Here is a 13,905-nt window from a genome sequence, read left to right as displayed (position 1 = left end):
CGTCAACGGGAACGTTCAGCTCATTCTACCCAAGCCCTGTTCCCACGGAGGGAGAGGACCCACCTTCAACAAGGCCAGACCTCCCCAAGGTACACAGCTGGCAGAGCGACAGACTGATCAGAGAACGGGTGTCTTCAGGGTGGACATGTATAAATCGTCAGCAGATTCGGGCCCAAACCCGGACCCCAACTGCTCCACACCAGGCCTCCCACTTCTTGCTTGCAAGAAAGATTTCCAGCTGGAAAATCTTAGATGCTGGAAAAACAAGTTTCCCAAGGGGGAAAGTATGAGGTGTTCTTAACTGGAGAGGCCGCGAAGGAAATAAAACATAAGCGAAAATGACAAATGAAGGAGGGCGGCCCGCGGCCGCGGGCGGAGCAACACCCAACAGGCCACTCCCACGCTGCGCCCAAGCCACTTGCTCTGTGTCACCTCTCCTGCAGGACACTGCTGGGGACAGATGCAAGGCCTGTTTGTCCACAGCCCACACCAGGGTGGCAGAGAGCATCCCTGGGACGCGTTGTCTCTGGGGATCACGAGGCTCCCCCAGATACCAGAAGCAGAGCCAGTTTCCCTTCTGGGTGCTGAATATTAGCGACATTGTAAAGAATCCTTCCTCATGGGCAGGTGCTGCAGCTCAAGGTGGATTCGTGCTAATGAGCGAACTCTCAAATGCTCCAGGCCTATGCCAACAGTGTCAAGTTGTCCAGACACTTACATGCCCTGCCTAATGCTGGGTAATTATGCAATTGCTGGATTGCCAGAGGAAAACAACGATTAAGGCCATTTGCAGCAGGCACACTAAATCCTTCTTTTTCCCTTCCTGTGCAGCCCTTGTCTTGGCCTTGTGGTGTCCATGGTAACCAAACAGGAAGCCCTACCTTTAGTCAAAGCCCTTGGAATAATAATCAGGAGATATACATCATGTTGGGGGTAGGGCGGGGTAGCCTTAGCAATGTGAGCCCCTAGAAAGGAATGACTCAGCTGGAGAGTCACGTTGAATAGAAAAAAAAAAAAGCCACCAGGCTTCCCGAGTGAGTAGTGAACGGCAGTGAACAGAGGCAATGTCTCATGCTAGAGCCTTTGTGGGGGAAAAGCTTATATTCCCGAAGCCAGGCTTTATGCAAAGTGCTCCCAGGAAAGGCCTGGGCTGGAACTGTAATACAGGAAGCAGTGCGGGGTCCCTCACCTGCGGGTCCTTCCCACTTGGATCCCACTGCCATCCACAATGAACACTGTGGGCCCACGCAACCACCAAGGGTGCTCAAAGGTGGGGTGGCTACACTGCCTAGGGAAAAGCAGTGTCTTGGGCCAGGGCTTTCTGTGCTTTTACCAGGCTTTCGAATAGAAACCAGGAGCTGTGGAGCCAGGAAGCCAGGGAAACAGTGGGCCCGGGCAGCTTCTTGGATGGGGCACAGCTCCATGCTGAGAGGGAGAATGGCTGGTATTTAAAAATAACAGAGGCCCGTCCACCTCTTGGCAGCACGGCTCTGAGCATCCTGCCTGAGCGCTGGGGTGGGGCCGGAGCCCACTCCAGGAGTCTGAGGAGAGCCGCAGCTTTCAGGTGGCATTTCACTCCTTTCGGGTAGGAAGAGTCTTCGCCTGGTTTCCTGGTGACAGCTGGAACTGTGCCAGACAGACTCCTACTGAACGATGGGAGGTGTTTGTTCTAAAGCCTTACACGTACCGTGATTTATCCCAGCCTGGCGCTATGCCTCTGTCACTACCGGCTGTTTCAAGGCAGCCTGCTCACACGGGCCTGTCCTGCTTGGGGGCTGGAAGGAACTGGAGGCTGTGGCCAGCCATCCACTGCCCTGGGGTCTCCCCTGCTCCTAATGGCCCCTTGGTTCCTACCCACCAGCATCGGCTCTGCCGGCCACCATATTGAGCAGAGAAGGACAGCGTCTCCTCCCTTGATGGAGTTAGCTAGAACCTTCTCTTCTGCAGACACAGGTGGCTGCCCCACAAGAAGAGCTGTCCTGCTTCCTGGGAGCACTGAGAAAGGAACAGATAAAAGGAGCCCCGAAAGGAGGGCGTTGCAGCACAGAGTGGGCTGCACCAGGAAAGCGGGGGGTGGGGGGGCAACCCATGGGGACCTCATACCAGGCTCCAAGAACCCTTTTTCTCCTGCCACTCCAGCACCAACCTCAGTGCCCCTCTCCTCGAAGTCATTCCTCTTCTGAGAAGAGGGTCTCAACTGGGCTCAAAGAAGGAAGTCTGGCATTGGTTCTAAGACTCCAAGTAGGGCATCAGAGGGGACACTGCCTGTCCCACCTCCAAAGTATCCCGCAACCCCAGTTACTTCAAAAGTGGGGATAGTCTGGGTACAGCTCTCATTGTTTACCCCAAACTGTCAGTTATTTCTTGGGGTCCACGAGCCAGTGAGGAGGACAGACAGGTGCCCAGGTTCACTTCACCCAGGAGAGTGTAAGCGTGCCTGGTCAGGAGGCCACAGTGAGGGTATAGTGAAAATTCAGCTCTTGCGTCTAACGCACACATCACCTCCCTCCTAGATGCTGCACACAGCCCCAGTGATGGGAGGGACATGTGTGTCCCAGAGCCCCTGGATCCGAGGCATTTGGCTGAGGGTGGGAAGATTAGACCTCGTTGCTGGGCGCCTAGAGACCTGTTGGCCTTATCAGATACCCAAGCTGGAAAGCATCTGGCACTCGGAGCCAGCAATCCAGTGTGCACACGAGGAAGACAAAGCCTGGGAAAGCCAAGAGTTGGCCCAGAGCCGTGTGGGCAAACCAGGACTCATGCCAGCAGCCAAGCCCATCCAGGACGTGGGTCCCTTCAGGCTGCCTCAGTATTGTATTTCTGAGCTCTAGCTAAACTCACTCCATCAGAACTGGTACTGAGGTCTGTGGAACCTGGGACACAGGAAGGAGCATGGTAAATCACAACCCTGGTGTTCCCTGGTAGTGAACCGAGGATGAGAGCAGCAGCCAGTCTCAGCTCACTAGGGGGTGGGCTTTGAAAGCTAGGTTTGCACACACAGTTCACACTTGCCTTTTGTTGTACAGGACAGGCATAGGGTCCTAGTGACTAGCACCCCTTCCGTCCCCCAAATAGACTCCCCTGTGTTCCTGTAGCACCTCGAGGGCAGGGCCGTGGGTGGGTACTCACCATGATGCCAGTGAGAAGGCAGACACCTTTCCCGCAGTATGTGTGGGGCACCATGTCCCCGTAGCCGATGGACAGGAACGTGATGGAGATGAGCCACATGGCGCCCAGAAAGTTACTAGTCACGTCCTGCTGGTCGTGGTACCTGCAAGGGAGGACAGGGGTTAGTCTGTGAAATGCAGCTGGGAGCAGAGGCTGGGGAGGACACTGAGGAAGGGGACATGCTGAGGAAGGTGCAGCGGTGACAGCGTGACACCTCTCTCTAGGCTCCTGAGGGTCCTGCAGCCCACCCAGGTGCCCCCTGCAGCGGCTGAGTCCAGATTCGCAGTGCACCGTAGACTTCTTTCACTGCTGGTAGGAAGGCTTCCTTCGGATGAAACCATGCAGGAATAAAATTTAAATTTCCCTTTTAAATACATAGTTCAGGCCAGCCTTGAACTCCTGATCTTCGTCCCCCATCTCCCAAGTGACAGGGCTTCAGGCCTGTGACCCTTCACCTGGCTTAAGAGGTTTATACATCAGTGTGCTTGGTTCGCTCTTGTGCCTTCTATTTGTGAGGACACAGCCTGCCTTCCCTCTCTGGGGGATGTAGCAACAAGGTGCATCCCCAGACAATAAACTTGCCGTCACCTTGACAGAGGGCTTTCTGGCCTCCCAGAGCATTGGAACTAGGCAATCTGTGGCTCTCTGTGACAGTGACATTGAGACACAGAGGGACAGAGCTGCACTCTCCAGGCAGGCCTGGGAAAAGGACCTCCAATTCAGCGTCCCCCTCCAATTCAGAGGGGGACGGCGAGGATGGAAGAGCCTTCCCCACAGGGCCACCCTACTGGAGCAGTGTGAGCGGCATACAGTGCAATGGTGCTCCTGTCCATCTCCCCGCCACTCTGGGGAACAGAGTCTGGGCCAGAGAGGTCTGTCTGGGTAGAGGGGACAGCTGTTGGAGAGTGTTGTAACCACGGAGACTGACACCTGGCATACAAACGGCCGAGTCATGGCTGTGCCCAGCTGTGACCTCCATGCACAGCAGAGCTTGGGACTCCATGAGGGAGACACGCAGGGGCATCTGCAGGCGGAGCTGTGTCTGGAGTGCTCCTGAAGGAAGACGAAGAGCTGCTGGCCAGAGGGAAGCAGCTACGCTGAACACCAAAGCAGCGTGCAGAGGATGCCATGCATTGAGCCCCTGCCGCACGGCTGACACTCTGCATGTAAGAGCTCGATTGCTTACAGGGCCCCTTGAGGTGGCAGAAGGGTAAGCAGCTAAAAGCACAGAGACATTGAATAACTTGTCCAAAGACACACAGGAAATAACTGAAGCAAAGTCCATGGGCTTTTGCTGTTCCACTGTGCACCGGAGAATGGGAAGTGACTGGGGCATGTGTCGTAGAGTGAGAGAAAGGGCCATGAGAGGGCTTGGGAGGTCAGTGCTCAGAAGAGCCTGGAGTTCTACGGGCAGATGCTTGCATCTGGTATTAGAGGGCTCGGAGGGCCATTCTGGGTTGCCTGGCGGAGGAAATGCAGCGTGGAAGGTCTGTGGAGAAGGACGCTTGAAGAGGCAGCGCAGCAGTGAGGAAGCCGCCCGAGGGTCGGTGTGTGCATAACTGGGGTCGCCATCGCTGTAGCTGCCTCCTGCCCCCAAGTCCAGTCCCACATTATCAGTGTCTTTCCACTCCTGGCGACAGTCCAAGATCCCTGTTTTAAAGCAGGCTGCCTCCAGTTCCCAGCCATACCCTGCTCCTCTGGTGGCTGCTTCTTCCAGGCTCATATCCGCAGGCTGGCCTGTTCTGCTCCCCTGGCCGCCCTGGAGAGGCACGCCTTGGACAGGTCCCGTCCACTGTCCTGCTTGCCTGTCCTACCACGCCTTTGGCCTGCAGTCCCTTCCTGCATGTTGGGAGATGGTAAGACTCCAGGCTGTAGCCTACAAAACCAGGCCCTGGGACTGGGGACGTAGCAAGACACGGTGGTTGTGGGAAAGACACCGAAGAAGACTAATGAACTCGCACAACGAGACAGAGCGCAGATGCAAACACTGCCAGGGCACAGCCAGTGTCACTAATTAGGCAGGGTATTTTCTGGAACGCCATCTCGGATCAGGTCTGAGGACACTGACGTTCAGTCGGGAGGGGTAAGTGTGTCAGGGAATGGGCCAGTGCCAGCTTCACTGGATGGAGCTCTATGGCTGTAGACAAGTGACTTAAATCCCTCTGACTCAGTTTCCTTTCTGCTAATGGGAAGATTTAAATAACCCACAGGCAACAGTAATGCAGTAGCCCAGAGTAGGTGCCCCCACCTATCAGCAGTAACAGCTTGTACGGGCAAGGGCAGAGACAGGCAGGAGTTATGATGTCAGAGCAAAGTCCCAACAGGGGTGTACCAAGGCAGCCGCAGGACTGTCCTCAAGTTTAGATGGATGCACTTGACCCTGAACAGAAGAATCAGAAGCACAAGCCCCTTGTGGCCATCTGAGCATGATGTGGCTGCCCACAAGCCTGGTCAGGCCCTGGGCAGGGAAGTGTGTTTGCAGGGGCACCTGGAGAAGCAATGGGGAGCCTTGAATACCAACCAGGTGACCAAAATTAGTGTGTGTGGCACATGCAGTAATGTGTTCAGGATTGCGTTGCTGCGTCTGTGGGCTCCTTGGTCCCTTTCTGGCGAATTCTGCAGCTTATGCTGGTGTCTTTGAGCTGCTGGCTGTCCTCAACAACACACGGCACAGCTGTGGGTTCTAGGTGCAGAGGGTAGAGCTCAAAGGGGAATCCCGTACAAGGCATGCCAGGTGTGGCCGCACGTGGCTTTAATCTCAGCACTTGGAATACAGAGGCAGGCAGATCTCTGTGAGCTGGAGGCCAGCATGGTCTACAGAGTGACTTGCAGGATAGCCAGGGCTAGATACAGTGACTTTGTCTCAAAACCAAAACATTTAAAAGATGATATGTAACTGCTTTTTTTCTATGATTTTTAAAATTATTCTTGTAGGTTTCTTTTTCATTCAGCACACACACACACACACACACACACACACACACACACACACACCTTTGCTGTGTGCTGAGGAAAGACACTCACTCACCCGATGGCTACCCCTCCTCTTGTTGGGGAGGCTACAGAAGGGGTCACAATTGACCTGGCCCTGCTGCTGGGAGCCACTGTGGCTCTGCTGTGGCATAAGCAAGACTTGTGATGGAGACAGACCCACATGCAGCTCACCAAGCAGGAAGTGATGAGCGAGCAGTCAGCTGGTGATTCAGGGTGTGGGAGGGAGAGAGCGGCTCCAAGCCTATTCACAGTTCTAAGTGGTTTACACATGTCACACAGCCACGTACTAACCTCATGCTATTTTTTGCAATAGAGAAATTTGGGGAGAAAGTAGTTTCATGTTTTTCTCTAAGGGCTGAGGATGAATTTTTTCTCTGAACTCAAGAATATTTATTATAATGGCTAATTTTTCCATCAGGGTGAACAACGGTTTTCTTTCTTTTTTTTTTCTACTTAATATTACAAAATAAATAAGAGCTAAAAAAATACAGCTTGAGAGATTCTCATTAAACACACATAACTACCTTTGTTCCGCAAATCTCTTACAACTAAGTTTGTAGTTCCTTACTTTTAAAAATAAGCAAGCAAGCAGTAACCTCCAGATACCTGAAGAAGGAAGGCTTCTAACACACAAAGACAGACCAAATTAGTCACTTAAATCAAGAAAAGGAGTCGGGGTCAACAGATGATTCACAGAGGAGAACCCTTGGGCAGGGCTGGTGAGGGCTGGTGAGGGCTGGTGAGGGATAGGGAGGGCTGGGGAGGGCTGGAGAGATCTGGGGAGGGTGGGGAGGGATGGGGAGGGATGGGGAGGGTGGGAGAGTGGGAGGGTGGAAGGGTGGGAAGGGCTGGGGAGGGTGGGAGGGTGGAGAGGGTGGGAGGGTGGGGAGGGCTGGGGAGGCTGGAAGGGTGGGGAGGGTGGGGAGGGATGGGGAGGGATGGGGAGGGTGGGGAGGGTGGGAGGGCTGGGGAGGGAGGGAGGGTGGGAAGGATGGGGAGGGATGGGGAGGGATGGGGAGGGTGGGAGAGTGGGAGGGTGGGGAGGGTGGAGAGAGTGGGGAGGGATGGGGAGGGTGGGAGGGTGGGAGGGTGGGGAGGGATGGAGAGAGTGGGGAGGGCTGAGGAGGGTGGGAGGGTGGGAAGGGTGGGAGGGCTGGGGAGGGTGGGAGAGTGGGAGGGTGGGAGGGTGGGGAGGGCTGGGGAGGGTGAGAGGGTGGGGAGGGCTGGGGAGGGCTGGGGAGGGCTGGGGAGGGATGGGGAGGGTGGGGAGGGATGAAGAGGGTGGGGAGGGTGGAGAGGGTGGGGAGGTATGGGGAGTGTGGGAGGGATGGGGAGAGTGGGAGGGTGGGGAGGGATGGGGAGGGTGGGGAGGGTGGCCAGGTGGGAGGGTGGGAGGGTGGGGAGGGTGGCAGGGTGGGAGGAAGCTGTAGTAAACACTGCAAGGGAGATAAATAAGACATTGCACCTGTGAGGCGAGAATCGAGGGAGGGGAAACTGTGGTCGAAATTTATTATATGAGGGAAGATTCTGTTTTCAATTAAAAATAAATGGGTGCTCCACTGGGAAAAGCCGATCGAACAGAGCCAGAAGAGAAACTGAGCAGGTCAAGACTGGAAGAGTGGAATGGGCAGAAAGTGTGAGAAACTCGGAGAGTCTGTCTACTGCCCAGAGAATGAATAGTTTCAGAAAGAAAGAACTGGGGGGGGGGGGGGTGTCATCACTGAAGAAATCCAAATATTCCCCAGAACGGAAGAGCTGAGTGGCAACCACAGTCCCCAGCACAATGGACAGCAACCAGCCTGGAGTTGCTGTGAAAGTTCCCACTGTCAGAAGGAGAGCCCGAAGTGCTCTGTGGCCCGGATGCAGCAGGAGAGAAGAAGGTGAAAGACAAAGAAATCACAAATTTATAATGACTTCTGACTTTCCCCAGAACACCGGAAGTTAGAAGGCTAGATACATCTGTCAAAATTCTAAAAGAAAATGAGGCCGGAGAATGGCCCAATGGTTAGGAGCACTTGTTGCTCTTGCAGAGAACCCAGGTTCAGTTCCCAGTACCCCCATGGTGGCTCACAGCCATCTGTAACTCCAGGTCTGGGGGATCCAGTGCTCTCTTCTGGCCTCCACGGGCATCACATGCTGCATAGACATGCATGCTGGCGAAATATTTGTACACTTAAAAAAAATCTAAAAACAAATCGAAAGGAAATTAGATACCAGAATTCCAAACCCATTTATGATGAAATGAGAATGGCCCCATTTGAATACTGGTCCCCAGTTGGTGGGAAAGGTCAGAGGCTGTCCTGGTTGGTTTTTATGTCAATTTGACGTTGTAGCACCCAGCCATGACCAGCTCAATAGAGGTCTGGGTCTCAGTAGTTTACCCTAGGGCAATACCTGGTTCTGAGAAAGACCACAAACTGAGACCACCCAGACACCACCCAGGAACAGACCCTCCAACAGAAATGCCTAATGTTCCAACCATTGTAGATAGGATCACCTGCCAGCATACATTCACCTGGACACCCCTAGACAAATGTCAGCCATTCAGGTGTCCTGAACCTTAGAAATCCCTCAGCCCCACCTTTGCTACTATAAAAGCCCAACCCTCATTGAGCTCAGGCTCTCTGATCACTCCAATACATTGGACATAGGGAGAGTCCGAGTTTGCAAACTTGTGTAAGAATAAATTGCTTTTACATACAGGACTCGGTCTCCTGGTGGGTTTCGGGGCAGGGGAACTATGAGATCTGGGCATAACAGACATAAGCTGGAGTCATCAGAGAGGAGGGAGACTCAAAAGAGATCCCTTCCATGGGACCAGATCAGGCTGTAGGTAAGCCCGTGGGCATTCTCTTAATTAGGGATTGATGGGGGAGGGCCCAGCCCATTGTGCATTGTGCCATCCCTGGGCTGGTGGTCCTGGGTTCTATAAGAATGTAAGCTGAGCAAGCCATGGGAGCAAGCCAGTAAGCAGCACCCTCCATGGCCTCTGCGTCAGCTCCTGCCTCCAGGTTCCTGCCCTGTTTGAGTTCCTGTGACGTAGACGTGTAAGGCAAGCAACCCTTTCCTCCCCATGCAGTGACCCTAAGACAAGAGGTCAGGTGTGTCACTGAGAGCTGGCTTTAAGGTTTCAAAAGGCTCATTTCCAGTTAGCTCCCTCTGCCCTGTGGTTGTGTCTCAAGAGGTGAGCTCTCAGCTACTGCCCCAGGGCCATGTGTGCCTACCTGCTGCCCTGCTCTCCACTCTGATGGTTCTGGAGCCTCTGAAACTTTAAGCCCCGATACATTCTTCTGTAAGTTGTCTGGCCTATGGTACTTTGTAACAGCAATAGCAAAGTATCAAAGAGTTAACTGAGTCAGAGAGAGAGAGAGAGAGAGAGAGAGAGAGAGAGAGAGAGAGAGACACAGAGACAGACAGACAGACACACACACACACAGAGAGAGAGAGAGAGAGAGAGAGAGAGAGAGAGAGAGAGAGAGAGAGAGAGAGAGAGAGAGAGAGGGGCGTTTTCCCATCCACAAGGCTCTAGAAAGTTGGTTTTCCCCAAGAAGCCGTAGTGGGTGTAATTAAGTTACCATTACTGTGATGAAACACCATGACCAGGAGCAATGTGGAGAGGACAGGGTTGATGTCACTCACAGTTCCACATCGCTGTTCATCATCAAAAGCAGCGAGGACAGGAACTCAAGCAGGGCAGGGACCTGGAGACAGGAGCTGATGCAGAGGCCATGGAGGGGCTGTTTATTTGCTTGCTCATCATGGTTGCTCAGCTTGCTTTCTTATTGAAGCCAGGACCATCAGCCCAGGGATGGCACCACCTACAATGGGCTGAGCCCTCCCCCATCAATCACTAATTAAGAAAATGCCCCACAGCCAGATCTTATGGAGGTGTTTGCTCAGTTGAGGTCCCTTCTCTCAGATGGCTTTAGCTTGTGTCAAGCGGACATAAAACTAGCCAGCACAGTGGGGTTAGGTTCTCCAAAGGCAAGGAGAAAGAAGACCAGGGTTAGAGAAGGCTACCCCACAGAGGAGGAAAGGCCAGGACACCATGATGTAGCTGTGGAGGACAGGCCCAAAGGTGGAGGCTCTGCGGCCAGTCTTGGGAAGGTAGGTTCCAAAGGCCTGAGAAACCTGAACTTCCCTAAAAGAGGTACAAACAAATGTTACGGTTTGGAATTGAACTAGTGATGGGTACATAGAAGAAAGCCAAGCAAATGAAGGAAAATGATCACTAACAACTCTAGAGAAAATGAAATCTTCTGCAGAAAAAGGAAAATGATAAAATTTTACTTTAAGGTCCAATGATGAATAGAGTCAAATTGGTCTCAACTAAGTGGTATAAACATTGATTTCTAGTTTAACCAAAATAAGATGGAGTTATTAGAAAAGTACCGGGGACGGGAAGAGCTGAGGGGAGGATAGGGAACTAGACCTTCACCTTCCACCCTGGAAGTAAACAGACAATGCTTAAACCCAAAGCTCCAGAAAGCACACAGACCAAGCATGCTTTCAGGGACCTGGAGGAAGCCACCAGGCTCATCAGCAGGGCCAGGCAAGTCACGAGCTCAGAAATGGCTAAGTGGGGAGAGCTAAGAGTGCATGGAAAACACCACAGGACCACAGACTGGACAGGCTCTGCAGAAAGCCAGGTCTGAGGCACATGCCTGCAATCAGGGTCCAAGAGTCTGAGGCAGAAGGATTGTAGTGAGTTTAAATGCCACCCTGGGCTACACAGTAAGATAATTACCTCAAATAAGAAAAAAACCAACCTAAAACAAATAAGCAAGCAGATAAATAAGTAACTATTAAAGTTTTTGCAGGCATACATATCAAATATAAAAGCAATGCAAGGCACTGGGGACTCAGTTCAGTTGGCAGAGTGCTTGCCTACTGTGGTTTCAATGAGAATGGCCCCCATAGGCTTATCTGTTGGATGCTTGGCTCTCAGTGGAACTGATTGGGGAAGGATTAGGAGGCGTGGCCTCATTGGAGGAAGTGTGTCACTGGCAGTGGACTTTGAGGTTTCAAAAGCCCACAACAGGCCCAGTCCTTCTCTCTCTGCCCCCAACTTCCAGATAAGATGTAAGCTGCCTGCTGCCATGCTCCCTGCCATGATGGGCATAGAGTAGCCTTCTGAAACTGTAAGCAAGTCACCAATTAAATGGTTTCATTTGTAAGCAGCTTTGGTGCCTCTCTGCAGCAAGAGAACAGTAACTAAGACAGTTAACACATATACAGTCCTGGTCTTGACACCCAGCTCTGATATAACTGGACTGTGGTCCACATCTGCAGACCCAGGACTCAGGGGCTGGAGCAGAAGGATCAAGAGTTGAGCTATTTAGCAAATTCAAGGTCAGTCTGGGATAGAGACCTACTGGTCTCCAAAGCAAGCAAACAACAATAACAATTTCAAAGTAAAGGAAGATACAATAACAACTGTTATGAAATAATATGTTTATATGCGGTCATCAACTTAACAGGGTTTAGAATCAGCCAGGAACCACCTCCCCATGTATCTGCAAGGACCTGTTCTGAGACACCCTGCACACGAGAGCACTACCTCGAGGGCAGGGGTCCTAGATGGGAGCTGGGAAGAATTGAGCTGAGCTACACATTCACGTCTCTGCATCCTGCCTGTGGACACAATGTGACTGGCAGTCTCATGACCTTATTACTAAGTCTTCCTGGCCACAGTGGGCTACATTCCCAAGCTGGAAGCCAGAATGTAGAAGGAGCTGCAGGCCACTTCCAGCCGCCCGGCTCCCTGCCGCCGGCTAGCTTTACCCACAATAATTACACGGAAACTATATTCTTTTAAACACTGCTTGGCCCATTAGTTTCACCCTCTTATTGGCTAATTCTCACATCTTGCTTTAACCCATATTTATAAAGTAATCTGTGTAGCACCACGAGGTGGTGGCTTACCAGGAAAGATCCTAACCTGCGTCTGTCTCGGAGAGGAGAGTCATGGCGACTGCCTCACTGCCTTCTTCCCAGCATTCTGTTCTGCTTACTCCACCCACCTATCTTCTGACCTATCAAGCCAAGCAGTTTCTTTATTAATTAACCAATGAAAGTAACACATAGACAGATGACCCTCCTACATCATTTCCCCCTTTTCTGTTTAAACAAAAAAGAAAGGCTTTAACTTTAACATAGTAAAATTACATATAGCAAAAAGAGTTATAAAGCAAGAATTACTGTTACAATATTTATATCTATTTTATCTTTTATCAAAACTAAGGAAAACTATATCTATTTATTCCAGAATAAAGCCTTCCCTCCTTAAGCTACTTTGGCCAGGCATCTTTGTTGCAGGGATAAGAAAAGTAACTGATATACAACACACAAATCCATAAAGAAAATACACAGAACATAAGAAGAAAATAAGCACCCAGGAAGGACCATCAACCCCAACCATCACGCCTGCCAGTGTGTTCCCACAGCTCCCCATCCCAGTTCCCACTAGTGATCATTAGCCTGGACTCCGTTTCTTTCTCCTCCTCTTCACAGTAAACTTCATCTTAGTGTGTTCTGCAGCTTCTGAAGTGGCTTCCAGTCAATCACCATACTGAGGGAGTCACACCCTTGCAGTCCTGTCCTTTGAATGCAGGCTCAACTAGAAAACTAGAAACTTGCTTCTAATGCATACAATATAGCAGAAGCGATGGAGGTTCTCAGCAGAAGTTAGACTCACCAGTTGGGGTTTCTGTCTTGGTGATCTCCCATCTAGTCTCTCTGACATTGCTCTTCCAGAGAGAAGGCATTGCCCATGTCTTGAAGCAAGCCAATGAAAAACCGCCTCCACCACCATGGTGAGGGTTCACTCCATGCCACCAAGCACAGGAATGACCTTGAATGCCTGAACTCTGGAAGAGAGAAAGGTCCTAACTTCATGAGACATCTTGAGCCAAAGGTACCTACTGAAGATGCCTTGGGATTCCTGATCCATGGAGGTGACAATCGTATTTACTTTATTGGAGGACACATGTCATGGCTTGCGTATGAAGGTCAGAGGAACACTTGTGGAAGAAGATTCTCTCGTTTTATCACATGGACCACAGAGATGATGACAAGCACATGCACCTGCTGAGCCACCTTGCTGGTACTCACTAGTACTCAAATATCTTTAATGGAAGTTAGGGACGACAGCGAAGTTGCATTTCTCCATTTCCAATGCACTTAATGCTTTGTGTGATGTTTGGGAAACCCCTCCCTCCCTGAGATTGTGAGACTCTGCAGTTCATCCAAAACTGAATTTCCTCCCCCTGACTTTCAGGGCTTCCTCCATGTGCAAGTAGCTCTATTTCTGAGTTCTTCATACTATTCCATTGGCCTAGTAACCCTACAGTTACATAATAGTTCTCTCTGCAACCCGTTCTGGGTACCACCTCCAGATTTGTCATGTAGTAGGTGCTCACTAAACGTCTGTGCCATTCTGAATGCAATGCCAGCTTGAATCGCCCAGTGGAGCATGCTAGAATGACTCCAGCCCTTGTCTCCGGCAGAATGACTTTTGTCAAAGTAGCTGCCAGTTCTTCGACCTTGGAGTTGGTTTTCACTATTAATAAGAACTCACTCAGCTTCTTGACACTGGCTGTGACCTGTTCCAGAACAAGGTTATGGGAATGAAGTCCAAGCGAAGAGAACACAGCTCTTCCTTTGTCTCCAGAGGAGTTTGGACACTTGTGCAAAGTAGCTTCTCCTTAGCAGAGTCTTTCCGTATGGATCTGAGGGATGTGG

At 51.5% G+C, this 13,905-nt stretch overlaps 1 protein-coding gene across 2 annotated transcripts in view; it reads right to left on the bottom strand.

Annotated features, from left to right (window-relative positions):
- The window catches only part of Kcnn3 (potassium calcium-activated channel subfamily N member 3), a 139,276-nt gene that overhangs the window by 18,357 nt on the left and 107,014 nt on the right, over window positions 1-13,905 (bottom strand). Inside the window, exons 4-6 of one of the 2 annotated variants that reach the window (XM_038311495.1) lie at window positions 6,857-6,898; window positions 5,974-5,982; window positions 3,130-3,271 (exon numbers count right to left, since the gene is read on the bottom strand). In XM_038311495.1, coding sequence (XP_038167423.1) covers window positions 3,130-3,271; window positions 5,974-5,982; window positions 6,857-6,898 — 193 coding nt within the window. The remainder of the gene's footprint in view (window positions 1-3,129; window positions 3,272-5,973; window positions 5,983-6,856; window positions 6,899-13,905) is intronic. The other variant, XM_038311494.1, reaches the window with a different exon arrangement.

Source organism: Arvicola amphibius, chromosome 14, assembly GCF_903992535.2.
Source record: "Arvicola amphibius chromosome 14, mArvAmp1.2, whole genome shotgun sequence".
NCBI classification, from domain to species: domain Eukaryota; kingdom Metazoa; phylum Chordata; class Mammalia; order Rodentia; family Cricetidae; genus Arvicola; species Arvicola amphibius.
This window is presented reverse-complemented; position numbering and strand designations above follow the sequence as displayed.